The sequence below is a fragment of the Atractosteus spatula genome, chromosome 13 (assembly GCF_055471065.1).
Source record: "Atractosteus spatula isolate fAtrSpa1 chromosome 13, fAtrSpa1.hap1, whole genome shotgun sequence".
NCBI classification, from domain to species: Eukaryota; Metazoa; Chordata; class Actinopteri; order Semionotiformes; family Lepisosteidae; genus Atractosteus; species Atractosteus spatula.
Genome location: NC_142718.1, coordinates 37,552,377 through 37,566,672, shown reverse-complemented (window position 1 = coordinate 37,566,672; position 14,296 = coordinate 37,552,377). Strand labels below are relative to the sequence as shown.

At 47.8% G+C, this 14,296-nt stretch overlaps 1 protein-coding gene across 1 annotated transcript; it reads left to right on the top strand.

Moving 5' to 3' along the window:
• Window positions 1–1,197: 1,197 nt before the first annotated feature.
• steap3 (STEAP family member 3, metalloreductase) lies at window positions 1,198–14,187 on the top strand. The gene is made up of 5 exons (XM_088931406.1): window positions 1,198–1,283; window positions 5,366–5,855; window positions 6,470–6,997; window positions 9,682–9,846; window positions 12,076–14,187. The coding sequence occupies exons 2-5, from the start codon at window positions 5,376–5,378 to the stop codon at window positions 12,355–12,357; spliced, it is 1,455 nt and encodes a 484-aa protein (XP_088787532.1). The 5' UTR covers window positions 1,198–1,283; window positions 5,366–5,375; the 3' UTR covers window positions 12,358–14,187.
• The last annotated feature ends 109 nt before the right edge of the window (window positions 14,188–14,296 follow it).

Below are 14,296 nucleotides of genomic sequence, written 5' to 3'. Positions count from 1 at the left end.
CAGCTGGAGATACTTCACCTCTTCCAGCCACAGCTTATTGTGCAAGGATGGGTGTTAATTTACCATTTCGTGAGAAGGAAAAAATCAAGGGCTTTTATTAATTTTATTTATTAATATTGTAAGCTACGGCTGAATTCACATTCAAGGCAATCCAAAAGCTTAGCTGTACTTCAGGTGACACCTTTACATACTCCTGGGACGGTCGCACTCGACCAGCCCCCCAAGATCGAGTTGAAATACTGCAGCGGCTGCGGCGGACACGGGTGCGACTCAGCGACCGAACACCCACCGCGCGTGCAGGGCCGCACCCCCCCGGCCAGAACTCCGAGCACGAGCACGCACACGAGCACGCTCACGACGGGCACGGCAGCGAGAAGGCATTTCGACCCGGGAGGCTCGGGTATCGCGGTGACCTTCCCCGTTTCTCACAAATGCCCCCGCTCCCTTGTTAGACATTGTGTTTGGATTGTTTGCTACTGCTGTTTTAGCGATCAGATGATTCCGACCTGGTGCTCCCGCCCCTAGCGGGTTTCCTTTTGTTTGCATGATTTGCAACTCCTTTGCAAATCATGACCACGACCGATCTGTCTACAGCGGTGTCTGTTCTTCCCATTATCCCCGGCCACACCGCAGGCGGAAACTCCTTCCTGGCTCGTGATTGAATCTAGCAGCCAATCAGAAACGGAAGGAGGCGTGACGTCACTCGTACGCGCCCTCCCCATGCAGCGCGCACGCCCACACACACACCCACATTACAGCGCCTCCTATCGACACGGACGAGCAACTGCTTTCCTTTTCGTGTTTATACCTACTTCGCTCATCGTAATGGAAATTTCTATTTTATCCACTTCTGAACTTCCTCATTACAGTTTTCGTTTTGGATAGGTCTGGTTTACAGCTTACTCTATTTTTCTAAGATATATACATCAGTTAAAAAATATGAAACGAATGCAAATTTTAAAAAAGTTAAAAAAAAAGTTTCCCTATCAAGAAAACAGGAGTTATTAAGCAGTAAATTAATTTCAAAAGCCATAAGCATCAGATCATGAGCAGTACCGTTCAGAGCGCCACTCTAACATAAAGCTATCCAAAAAACTTATCGCACTAACAGGAGCTTCATAAGCGCAGGTCGTTGAAAGGCGAGATAAGTCACTCAGGCTGCCTGGCCCAGTTTATCGCCTGTGTTCAGGGGGTATAGGGCGGAGTTTGGAGAGACATCGTCAGAACAGGCGTGCAGGAAAAAGTGCTGGGCGCTGGGGTTCATATGCTTCGCAACTGTTGGCGTGAGTATTATAAGAAAAAAAAACTTTTAAAAGTATGTTGTTTTCCCTCGGGTACACAGTTAGCTTTTTACTTGGCGTGTGCCTTTGTCCTGAAGTCAGTTTGCGACTCACCTGTGAAGGAGCGCCTGGCGGCAGCGTTGTGTCTCGGTTTTCTGTTACAAAGAGTCACATGTTGTCTTCGGTCTTGCTGGGCTGGGGTCTGCTCTACCTCTGCTGCGGGGGAGATCGGAGACGGCAGTTGTGGGGGAAAAAGGAGAGCATGTATCATTCAAAGTATAAATCATGCTTGATTTCGAGTATAACTCAGTATTAGCTGATTGGAAGTCGGATGGGCGGTGAACGGCAGAGCTCGAATAGAGGAGACCCATACACTAATCTCTCAGAAGAAGAAAACGATTTGTCACAAGATTGCATCTTGCTCCCACATGTCTTCGGGGATGTCAGAATTGATGCAGGGACGGATTAACCTGGCGTCAACTGCAATTTTACATGCTGACAGTTCGGTTTAATATAGCAGCTCTTCGGCCTGTAGGTGCTGTATCGTCCAAATTAGGTTTAACCGAATCGCAGCGTTATTGGGGGCTGTCGACAGTTCTTGAACCATTTAGACTGAGTATTTGCGTTTCAGCAGCGCCCAGAGTTGCCATTCTTAGTACTGGGACGTTTGAATATGTTTGTTGTTTGTTGGCAGTTTGTTTCCGGTATTATTTTTGGAGACAGCCAAGCTTCAGACATACCGTACGAGTTTCACTAGCGCGAAACTATTTGTCCTTGGTTAATTCGTACTTCACAAACAGCTCGAAAACATCAATGAGAGCATTCACAGTGTCTCACATTTATGGTTGTGCGCCGAACAAATGCTTTTTTTTATGTGCAGTCGTAGTGCTGTGTGAACTAGACGCTTACGGGGCTTTAAATTGGAAAGCTCAAGTACATAATAAGAGTTTTGTTTTCCCACTCTTAAAGAACCACCACAGCCAAGTAAGTTTCCAGTAAAAACTTGCTCGCAGTCCCCGCCGAACCTGCTGCAGACTACACAGAAAATGCGCATGACCATGATGACAGAAGTCTAGTCTGTGCACTAACTGGAAAATTGAGTCATTCAAGATTTCAGGATTTTTTTTATCCAATGGCAAAACTAAACTCCTGTCGGGCCACACGAGCGACAGAATTCATTAAGCTTATGTAAGGAAGTATCCGTCTTTAAAATCTGGTCCTGTTCCTGGAAAATGTTTTTCGGATTCTAAAATAAGTCGAATAGGTACAAAAAATTTCCTGTAAGAAGTCAATAATATATGTTTGGAAGAAGGAGGAAAGCCTCTCTAATTCTGTAATTATTAGTTTAAAAGGCAGCACAACAATAGGTAGTTATGCTTTCAGACGAAACATGCCAGTGCAAAAAAAAAAAGATACGTTTTTTGGTAGAGATGAGGAGCAGTTTTGACTACAGGAATTATGGGACAGTGTTTACTGTGCTGGAGAGTCTTCTGTGGATACAAGTCCCAGCAGATAAGGGCTAAAAGTTTTCCAGCCTGCCAAGTCTCCAGTATTTCACCGGGTAAAATAAGCTCTTTAAGATAGAGTACAGGCAGCACATCCTTTGCTTCACTCTAGCTGAAAGTTTTATTGTTTTATTTGGAGCCTGAGTGTTTTATCTGAAGCTTGTAGATATTTGCCTGGACTTAATTCCAATTCAGCTAACTTTATTTCCACTCGAGCCTAACTTTATTTTTCTGACCCTTAGTAACATGCATAGCAAGACGTACTGTACATTCACTACATACAGGAATATTAAGCTTTCAACAGCCTTAAAGAAACGGAAACTATGAGAGACAAATCCTTCTTCATTCCCAGAAGTGAAGGCTGGAGCCTGTGTCCAGAGACTGCAAACTAGGCTTGTCCTTTAAGAAATGAGTTGGATCAGAATCTGTCTGCCTGGGCTTGCATATCCATCACACAGATTCCATTAGGCTGAGACCCGCATCTGGAAACTTTTATTGACTGTCTTGTTCAGTGCATTTTGAAACACAGTACCTGGTCCACCACACCAGGCTAGAAAACTAAAAGTAATTTTGTGTTAGATGAAGCACCTATGTAAAAGCTTTGCCAGACTAAATGATTGACATTCAGATATCTCAGTTTGGACAGGAAGAACACCTCACTGATATTTCTTAACAGCACTCTGTTTGACACTACATTAACTTTACAATGTATTGTAGTGCATGGGTGTTTGTATTCTTTCATGCTTTTTATCCACTGACTAGAAGAATTTAGGTCAGTGTCAAATCTTTCTCCTTTAAAATATTTTTCAACCAATAATATCAGACTTATTTTTTTCATAATGACTTATGTTAATACATAATAAAATTCGCATTTACACTTGAAAGTCAATATAATGCATAGTGTTTCTTTATTCTCCCCAATAACAAAGGGTAATCAAGTCTAATGGTATTATTCCATCGTCTGAAATGGTTTTCTAAAGAGAGAGAGAGGTGCTCTCTCTCATGATCACGTAAAAAAAAAGAATAGGAAACATGTTTGTACACAAAGAGTTGTGGAGGGTGGGTCAAGTTTCCCAGCTGTGTTTGGAAACCTGACACCCAGGCATCCAGTGAGAAATGGCTGGAAGACATCCTTGGATCAGTTAGCTAATACCACATGAGATACAGTAGGTGGGCAGAACAGCCCACTCTTGTTTCTAGCCTTCCAGCTCTGTGCTGTATGAACGTGTCTTAGACCTCTGACGGGCTCCCACAGCCTCACCTGTGACCTGAGCCGAGCTGCCGGCTCTGCCCTGGGTTTGCAGTGTGGGGTTCAGGGTAGACTGTCAGACACGCAGGCCTCTGAAAGCGCAGGGGTTCAAAAGTTGGGTGGCTTAACCTAACCTCCGGGCTAGAGGCCTTCCGTGTATCATTGAAGAGATCAGCTTACAGTGCCTGACCTCTGCTGCACAGATCATCTTCCCATGATGAAATTTGCAGGACGGGAAGCGGGGGGAGTGATCGGTTTCAGGCACTCGGACGTCCTTGGGGAAAAAGTAGGAAAAGTACAACTGTGTGTGGCTGTGTGTGGCTGTGTGTGGCTGTGTGTGGCTGTGTCTGGCTGTGTCTGGCTGTGTCTGGCTGTGTCTGGCTGTGTCTGGCTGTGTCTGGCTGTGTGCAGGCAGTCAGTAGAGGCGTGCAGGAGAGAGAGGTACATGGGGAGCTGCAGAGGAGTGAGGGGTTGGTGGCCGCTGTCTACTCTCAGTGGTGATGGTGACAATGATGCAGGAAAATCATGCAACAGTTGTGGAATATTATCCAGGAAAGCCATTGTACCGGGAATAGTGACCTATATTTACAGGCAGTTCTTGTTCCTATTCTCAGCAGCACAACAAAGGGAAAGGACAGTTATCGATCCCTTAGTCTTTTGTATGAACTTTTTTAACTTGTGGCATTTTACTTTCTACACTAAAAGAAAGTCTGTTTCATTCGTAGATCACTGCAAAAAAAGGCTGAGTTTATATTCTGCAAAGTTTGTTTTGTTTTTAAGAAGCAGGCCTGGCAGGCCAGTGTGGAGAGGGAAGCCCTGTTAAGGGGTTAACCGTACCGGGAGCCACACGGAAGCTGAGATCTGCTTTGCTCACAGTTTGTCCCCAAGCAGATGCCTGTCTCTCTGTCCTCTGCCCGTCTGCCCTGGCGCACGCCACTGGCCTTTCCTTCTCTAGTTCTGCGCGACTGGTTGTGTAGTTTCAGCCGGCAGCTGCTCATCTCCAGGTCATCGAGGGCGGTTAACGGCACAGGTCTTTGCACCAGGCAGGTTTGACATGCTTGGGACTTGTCTGTACTGTACCGGAGAAGAATGCTGTGGGTTACAGAAGCCATGCGCATCTCTAGTAAACCCGAGCTGTTACAGAAAGATGATTAATGTAAAGTGTAACTCAGAAACCAGGGGTCACCACGGGATCGAGTTTGTTTTTTTTCCTGTATGGTGCTGTGTTACTCATTCATGGTATCCGGTACCCACTACTCCCCCGGACTGTGGTTGAGCCGTCTCCCTGCGGCCGGCGCTCAGACTCCTCTCTGTTCCGCGTTGCTCTGCAGAGCGCTGAGGATGCCGAGAGGGGAGATGACGAAGCCGCTGCTGAGGAACCCGCTGGAGACCGAGCAGGCGCTGCCCGAGCTCGGCGGCCTGACCGTGGGCATTCTGGGCAGCGGGGACTTCGCCCGCTCCCTGGCCCTGCGCCTCGTGTCCTCGGGGCACAGGGTGGTGGTGGGGAGCCGGAACCCCAAAAGAAACGCGGGTCTGTTCCCCGGCGCCGCCGAGGTCACCACGCAGCAGGATGCCGCCGGCCAGGCCGACGTGGTCTTCGTGGCGGCCTTCCGCGAGCACTACGCCACGCTGTGTGGCCTGAAGGAGGCGCTGGCGGGGAAGGTGCTGGTGGACGTCAGTAACAACACCGAGCTGAACCTCCATCAGCAGTCCAACGCCGAGCACCTGGCGGAACTCTTCCCAGAATGCACGGTGGTGAAGGGGTTTAACGTCCTCTCTGCATGGGCGCTGCAGTCGGGTCCTAAAGATGGCAGCAAGCAGGTAAGGTCAGCAGAGTGAAAGCTGGGAGGGTGGCACAGGTCTCGTCAGTGTCTAGATATCTAGTATGGCATAATATGATCAGAGATCAGTGGGGGGGGTGACCATGTTTTCAGATAAATTCCAACCTCATTGGAGCATTTTATTGTGGGAATATGACAAACCCACCTCGGGTTTAGTCCATCCATCTGTTTTTAAGCCACTTTATCCAATTCATGGTCGCAGGGGAGCTGGAGCCTATCCTAGTAAGCAACGGGTGCAGAGAAGGATACACCCTGAACGGGACACCAACTTCTTGCAGAGCCCACACAGACACAAACACACTAGGGCAAATTTTTCCAGAAGCCAGTTTAGCTCCCAGCATGTCTTTGGACTGGGGGAAGGAAACCCAAGCACCCAAAGGAAACCCACGCAAAAGGAGGGAGAACATGCAAACTCCACGCAGACAGCAGCCTAGGTCTGGAATTGAACCCAGGACCCCAGTGATGCGACACAGCAGTGCTTACCGCTGCGCCACTGTGCCTCCCCTCCTGTTCGGTCATTCTTGGGAAGCGTGGGAGCTGGAACACGGAGGCGGTGCCGACCCTTGTGACTCGGTGTCCTTGTCCCTCCCTCAGGTGCTGCTCTGCAGTGACAGCGGCGAGGCCAAGAGCACGGTGGCTCACCTGGCCCGTGCCATGGGCTTCATCCCAGTGGACATGGGGTCCCTCCCCTCCGCCCGGGAGATCGAGAACATCCCCCTGCGCCTCTTCCCCTCCTGGAAGAGCCCCGTTCTCTGCGCCCTGGGGCTCTTTTCCTTTTTCTACACCTACAACTTCGTCCGGGGGGTCATCCACCCCTACGTCACCAAGGGTCAGAACAGCTTCTATAAAATCCCGGTGGAGATTGTCAACGTGTCCCTGCCCTGCGTGGCCTACGTCATGCTGTCCCTGGTCTACCTGCCTGGGGTCCTAGCAGCCTTCCTGCAGCTGCGCCGCGGCACCAAGTACCGGCGCTTTCCCGACTGGCTGGACCGCTGGCTGCAGCACAGGAAGCAGATCGGCTTGCTGAGCTTCCTCTGCGCAGCTCTGCACGCTGTCTACAGCCTGTGTCTCCCCATGCGCAGGTCTGCGCGCTACCGCCTGCTCAACGAGGCCTTCAAGCAGGTAAACCCCCTGAGATCGGTGGGACTCTGAAAGAAACTGTACGATAGTGAACAGTCTAATTATATGAAGCCGGAATGCACGAGCACTTTAGAGATCTTTAGTCTGATATTCAGTCATTGCCTGCAGTCATGATTCGTGGGGAGTGGCGGTACAGACGACGCTGCGTAGGCTACACTCCCACTGGTGGGGTTCCTACACAAGGGCAGTGCTGAGAGTTGTCTCGTTTCTCACGCTAGATGGTTATTGCTGGGGGTTTGTCCTTTTCTAGTAGCTTTTCTAGTAACTCTGTTAAGCCAACACCATTATTTAACTGCGTCCCTGTATTAATTCAATTACAGATCTTAAATAGCAGTTCATTTCACTCATTCCTTATATAATGTGCACATTTTAACACCTAACAGCAACTCAACGGGGAAGCAGCCTCCATAATGCACATGGTTAGTAAATTTAGGGAGGTACTGTAGCTGTCTGGGGGCTCAGCTCTTGTGAAATGTATCCAGTAGCCAACATCAGAAAACATCAGAAAAACATCAGAGGATTAATTACACGCCTCCACTGTAAAGGGTGGTGAATAAGTCATCCGAATCCTGCTCAATGGGTGTCATGACCTGCAGTGAAAAGTGAGGCACAACGAGAGATGTTTAAATGAAAGTATTTTGGGTAGAAATAAAACTGATTTGATTCAAGTGCTGTATAAGGTGACCACAAAGTACTTAAGCACTTAATATTTTATGGATCTTATGGAGCTATTGTTTAATGATCTTCAACGGCAGTATTGTAGGAATGTATTGAATAACTTCATTGTTCTGTGTTTCCTTGGAGTCTCACGGGGGGATAAGGCCTTTTTATTTCGAGATTTTTCCCTCTGTTGGGTTCCACAGAGAGGAAACTTGCGTGGGCGTATTATTTTTAGCAACCCTGGCCATTTGAGGTGGATGTTTCATAATTTACAACTTCACCGACTTTTAATGCGTCCTTTTAAATCTGTATTTAGTCTGTCCCTTGCTGAGCTGAGCCACGCTATCACAGAAAAATAGGCCTACAGTGTTTATTTAGCACAGTAGAACAGCATTGTATAATAGCTGATCCATTGTTCAACTTTGGGCTTTTTTCTGATTATCAAAACGAAGTGATCTGTATTGCTCTCTACATCATGCTAATAGCTCTCTAATGGCACGGGGCTGGAGAGAAAGGAGGGCTGTGATAAGACCTTCTGGAGTGTGCCCTATTTAATGCTTTCTTTGACTCCTGGAAATGTCAAGAAACAGAGCACTGCTAACCTCTTAGGTCACTGTGTCCACTTAGGGACTCGGTCTGAATTAATTTCTTTATCCGCATTAGGTGACATTTTCAAAGAGGTACCAACACTTTTTTTTTTAAAGAAAATGAATAAATATCAGCCAGCCGAGTCGCCTCACGCCACCTTGTGGTCTTATTATTCGGTGGCACATCCACGTTTAAGATGTTGGCAGCTCAGACACATCTTTACCCAACCACCACCCTGGAAAATATTCAGCGCATAAGGTTATTAAGCATAGAAATTCTGTTACAGTACATGCAAGGGCACCTAGTTCTCTTGAGCTCAAGTTCCGCCTCAGCCAAAAGGTGCTGAGTAATTTCAAACAGTCTAATCACCTTTTTGGAATTAAACCGACTTAAATGATAATGCACACATAGCCTTGCATGAGAGACAATTCCAAGAGTGGACAAAAATCGTTTATACCTCCGCTATCTGTACGCACCAGAACTGCAGAAGTGTGAAATAATTTAAGATGTTATTATTTAAGCTTTAATTTGGTATTCTGAGCTGCTGTTCTGGGTTAAAGTTTTGTTTGTTGTAGCTCCGTGCCTGCAATCATTTTGACTGTACATGTTACCGCAGAGCGCTTTCACCCCAGAATGGAGCCCTGTGGTAAGAGGCTTGTTCAGATCGGCTGGGGGCCTTGTTTATTAGCAGTTTCTCGTCTTCGCTGCAGGCTGGCACCGTTTGTACTCGACACCTCCAGCGACTTAATTAGTGCCGAGGCAGGTGGTCAAGGATGTTAAAGCTGGCACTTTCCTTCGCCTTGTTTCCCAAATTTCAGCAAAAATGGACTTCATATTGGGCAGACTAAAAATACTCTTTTGTGTTCCCAAATTTTCTAGTTTGCTGTTTTTCCCCGCACACGCCTCACACGTCCATTTTGAGTGGCATCTCGGCCGCCGTGCGGTTCAGCAGGTCTCTCCCCCCGCCCCGCCCCGCCCCCCCAGAAGGCAGACTCGCCATCTGCCCGTTCAGCAGTGTTGACTGTGGCACCCTGAGCCACGCCCAGCCTGACACTCGGTCCTACCAGAGCAGCGCTCTCGAAACGGCTCCCTGACCGCGGCTTCGACAGACGGGTGTGCGAATGCAGTCCCTGAGTAAAACTCCCTGATGTCCAAATACGGGAAGTCCGTTATCTAAACTAAGCTTGTTGAAATGCCCTTGGCTTCCAGAATGTGATGAAAACAAAGTCCCCTCCTCCCCCCACCATCAGACAGATACAGTAGAGAAGTCTTCAGTGGCTGGGGAAGAAAAGGGTTCAGACACAACACGCCGTCCTGTGGTCGTTCAGAGCTACAGAATACGGAGCAGGAAGTGGCAGCATGGCCTCGGCTGCCCCCTGGCGGGGGGGTGTGTGACGGTGCCGCTCGTGTGCCCGCAGGTCAAGGCTGGCCAGGAGAACGCCTGGGTGGAGGACGAAGTGTGGAGGATGGAGATCTACCTGTCCTTTGGCATCCTGGCCCTGGCGGTGCTCTCGCTGTTGGCGGTCGCCTCGCTGCCCTCGGTGGGCAACGCGCTGAACTGGAGGGAGTTCAGCTTCATTCAGGTGACCCGCGCGAACCCGCCCAATGGCTCATTGCACACGGCGGCATCATGCTGTGGTTCTTGCTCATGATGGATCAATTGGTGGGCTGCAACGCAAGCACATCCCATCCACCCCTTTTCTAACAGCTTTATCCAACACAGGGTCACGGGGGAGCAGATCTGGGCAAGCACCAGGCACGAGGCAGGATACGCCTTGGACGGGACACTAGTCCATCACAGGGCAACACACACGCACACTAGGGCCAGTTTTCCCAGAAGCGAATTAACCTACCAGTACGTCTCTGGACTGTGGGAGCAAACCCAAAACCTGGGGAGAACATGCAGACTCCCCACAGATAGCACACCAGGAATTGAAGCCAGGGCCCCGGCATTGTGAGGCAGCAATGCTAACCTCTGCACCGCTGTGCTGCCCCCAGCATATTGTTGCATATAATTTGGCATCAGATCCACCCTGATTTGCTGTGCTACCAAAGTCTTGATAGTAACATCCTTCAGCACTGCATTCTCGTAGGGGACATTCTACTGTCAGTGGTTTTCTTCTTCAGCTGCTGTAAGCACCCTCCGTGGCCTTATCCCTTAAGGAACAAGAAGCAGGCATCCGAGTCAGCAGGTCACACTCTCGGTGTTAAAAAAGACAGTAACTGCCATCTGGTGTCATAAAAGTGAAAACAGGTTTAATATTGATCTGGTTAGGTTAGGCCTTTTCTTTTGCAGGTGAAATTTAGCTGGTATGTTTGTCCCGGTGTCTTACAGAAGAGGTTTCCCCTTTCAGCATGAAAGCTCAAGTGTTTCTTATGTCAGTGCTTTTGTATTTACAGTAGGAACAAAAAGTGGTGACTTGCTGCACAGTGCTGTGGCAGGGTAGAGGAGATTTTGTTGTATCCCTTGTTTCCACAGTTTCCTCAAGGGCTTAAAAATGAAAATGACTAAATTTGGATACTTATGTATTCTAACCTCCCATGAGTACTGTAGGTGATCTACTTATCTCCTCGTCAAACACTCTCTCTTTCCCAAAAATGCTTGCAACATAGTATTTAGCCTCACACTGTTTTATCCGGGGAAAATGGAAAAAGGATAATACAGTGTTTGTCACAATGTCTGTCTTAGGCTTCACATTTCTGAACTAGACCTTCTGTCCTGGACAGGCAGTGGTGTCTGGTCATTGCACAGGACTGGCCCTTGTATCCAGACCACAGAGCAGACGCCAGAGCCAGCGAGCTCTGTCTTTAAGACAGCTGGACAGATTGTAGAAGAACGAACATTACAGCACATCCTTAGCTTCACAGCAGATAGCCTTCAAAAGTAACAGCCTGCAAAGCTTCTTGGTCATGGCCGTTGAAAACCTGTTAGGCTTTCTTTGCCTTGGAGTTTGTAGTAAGTACATGCAATAATGGTTCCATTTATAAGGGATTTACTTTTTCCTGCACTGCTTTTGAACCTCCTTTAATATTTATGTTAAGCTGATCCACTTGGTGTAAGATTAGTCACATGCTGGTACACCTTCAAATGAATGTGGAAAGAAATTGCTGTGCCCATCGTACCCTAGAGTTTGCTGTGAGAATGAAAAATACAATGTGAGCTTTATTCGGCATTAAAATAGATGGAATTATTCAGGCTGATCTGCAGCCATAATCCAGTCTTGCGAACCTGCAGCATCCAGGTCAAACAACACTGTAGCATATTTTGCCAATAACACTCCTATCATTGCTGACAAAACAAAATGTCAGTATGGCCGAGGCATTGTGATTGAGTCATGTCTATCTGATTTACTGAGAATACCTGGTTGGACAAAATCCTACATAATGGTCTGTTTTTAATCTGAACCAGACCAGACTATAGAGGCCACAATGAATTTGCTCTCACACATTAACACTTACACCCTTGTAAAAGTTTGAGAATATGTAATGTACATCGTGGTCTTGTAGGGTTAAAGATGGTGCCTGCCAGAAGGATAAAAATAATGATTAAGGTCCTGATTTACAACCGGTCTCCTTTTCTTCCTTCATAAACGCAGACTGTTCACGCTCACAAAGCACACACGAGCTCGTGGGTCAGATCGCACCTGAGGGTCGCTCTGCTTGCACAAAATAAACGCGCACTGCGAGGCTGCTGGGGGCAGGGACTGGAGCTGCCCGAGTACGTGTGTTGACAACAGGCCCGCGAGCGCGAGCGGTTTGCGAGCGGGCCCGTTCGATCGCCGATCGACGCCCATTTCCATCTCCCTCTGCAGTCCAACCTGGGGTACAGCGCCTTGCTGATCGCCACCCTGCACACGCTGGCGTTCGGCTGGAGGAGAGCCTTCGACCCCGACCAGTACAGATTCTACCTGCCGCCCACCTTCGCCGTGGCCCTGGCGCTGCCCTGCGCCGTGCTGCTGGGCAAGGTGTGCCTGCTGCTGCCCTGCACCAGCCTGCAGCTGACCAGGATCCGCAGGGGCTGGGAGAGGGGGCAGCAGATCCGTTTCCGGCTGCCCGAGGATGGCGCCGCCCTAGAGGACGTCAGCAACGTCTGACTGGGAGGGGGCAGTGCCAAAACGGCAAGCGTGCCTTTCTGACGGGCGCCATCACCTCCCAGCAGCGCAGCCCAGAGCAAACCCTGCCTGACAGACCACACCAGAGCCGCTGGCTTGGCCACGCTTCGTGCCTGTCCCTGCTTTACCTGCGTGCGAGTCCTGCGGTCCTGCGGTCCTGCCCTTTCTTTCTTTTGTTCACTGGCCTGTTGACACCTGGGAGATGTTTACGTTATTTTTTTTTAAGTTTTAAAAAAAGCTGAATTACTTTATTAGCTGGATCACCAGAGGCTGGGGCCAGTATCTGAGATACAAGCAAGCGCATCGGTTTCTGGTCCTGTGTCTCAGTTCGGCTGTGACGTAACCCGTCTTCGGTGATGGCAAACCACAGTGAAGTGAATGCCCTTTTCCAGCAGCTTCCCGCGATTCTGCCTGCTGCTGCTCCCCAAAAGGCCCTTGAGCTGCTGTCAGCCGCTCGCTTTCATTCGAGGTATGACGGGCTTTATCTGGGTCAGGAAACACAACAGATGACTTTGCTCTGCGCAGCGCTGTGAGGTAAAAACACTGTCCTTGCCTTGAAGAATGAACTAGAATCCCACTTCTCCAAAATCATTCTAACAGTGCTCGTTTCTGACGCGTTAACACCAAGCAGCCCGACTGTAACACTAAGATGGACTTTGCTACTACAGTTAATTTTATAATGTACTTCAATCTCAGACTTCTCGTAGTCCCGGCTGAGTAGGTTTTCAGAGACATTTTCCCAGGATAGCCTGAAGCCCAGGGCTGGGAGATCCATTTCCCTTGTTACAGAAAGTGTCTCCATTTATAAAGAGACACGTTCACTTCTGATAATGTCTGCAAATGTACCCCCCCCCCCTTTGAGAGCAGAGTAGGGGGAGGACGAAGATGCCTTCCAGAGTCTTCTGGCCTCAGAGGCAGGACTTTGTAAGGCGCAGTATCTAGAGAAGCCGCGACCATGACTCCTGTAGACACTGCAGTCCTCTTGTTTTTTTACAGCCTGTGTGCCCTGCTTTAAAACCCACCACTTCGGGCCTTTCATCGGAATGTTTAAAAAAACCGAGAAGGCGGTTTTGCTCCAAATCCCGTCTCCCGCTGGAGTACTGGGGAAAGGGTTATCTAAGAGTAGTTCAGAGAATTATATTCTATGAAATATAAAATTCTTGAACGGGTTGCTAAAATTAACTATACGCATTTATAAATGATATTAATGAAAAAAGGTATTGTGTTTAATATAACGTTTGTACTGTGAGAGTCTTATATCTGTTACACAAATTCTATTTTATTTATCCTGCCTAGATCTCAAAATATGCTACCATTGTCGGTACAGTACATGGACTGCAAAGTATTAGAAGGCATTCAAAATCAAGACTGCTGGACATTAGTACTGCTTGTTAGCAGTAGGTGTTTATATTTTCAGCTAGAGTTTATGCTTTAATTAGTAGGAAAACTGCAAAACAGCCTTTGATTCCGAATGTGGCTCTCAAACTTTACAAGAGCCTGGTGTGTTTTTTTACAAGCATTCTTTCTTTTTACACTTAATATGCAGTCATCTTTGCTGGTTGGTAAAACCAATTTTTTAGCCCTGATAGATTAAACACATTTTATATTTTTGTCTACCTTGCAAAGACAAAGCATGTCTGTTGTCTGCTTCAGGATGTTACATGAATGTTGTATTTACATGAAAATTCAGGGTTTCATGTTTTATATAGTAAGTATCTGGTGTTTTGCTTACTGTTATGTTACTTGCCTTTTGCTTGAGATTGAATGGAGATCCGTGTGCTTATTTTGCAATAAAGTGGATGCTTTTCATTATCCGAGATGATCAGACGTTTATTCCATGAACAAGGTGGGTTTTAATACACTGTAGTTGGGCTTTTTCCACAGTGCATGGAAAAGTAAGAGTTTCTCCAATGTTCTACCA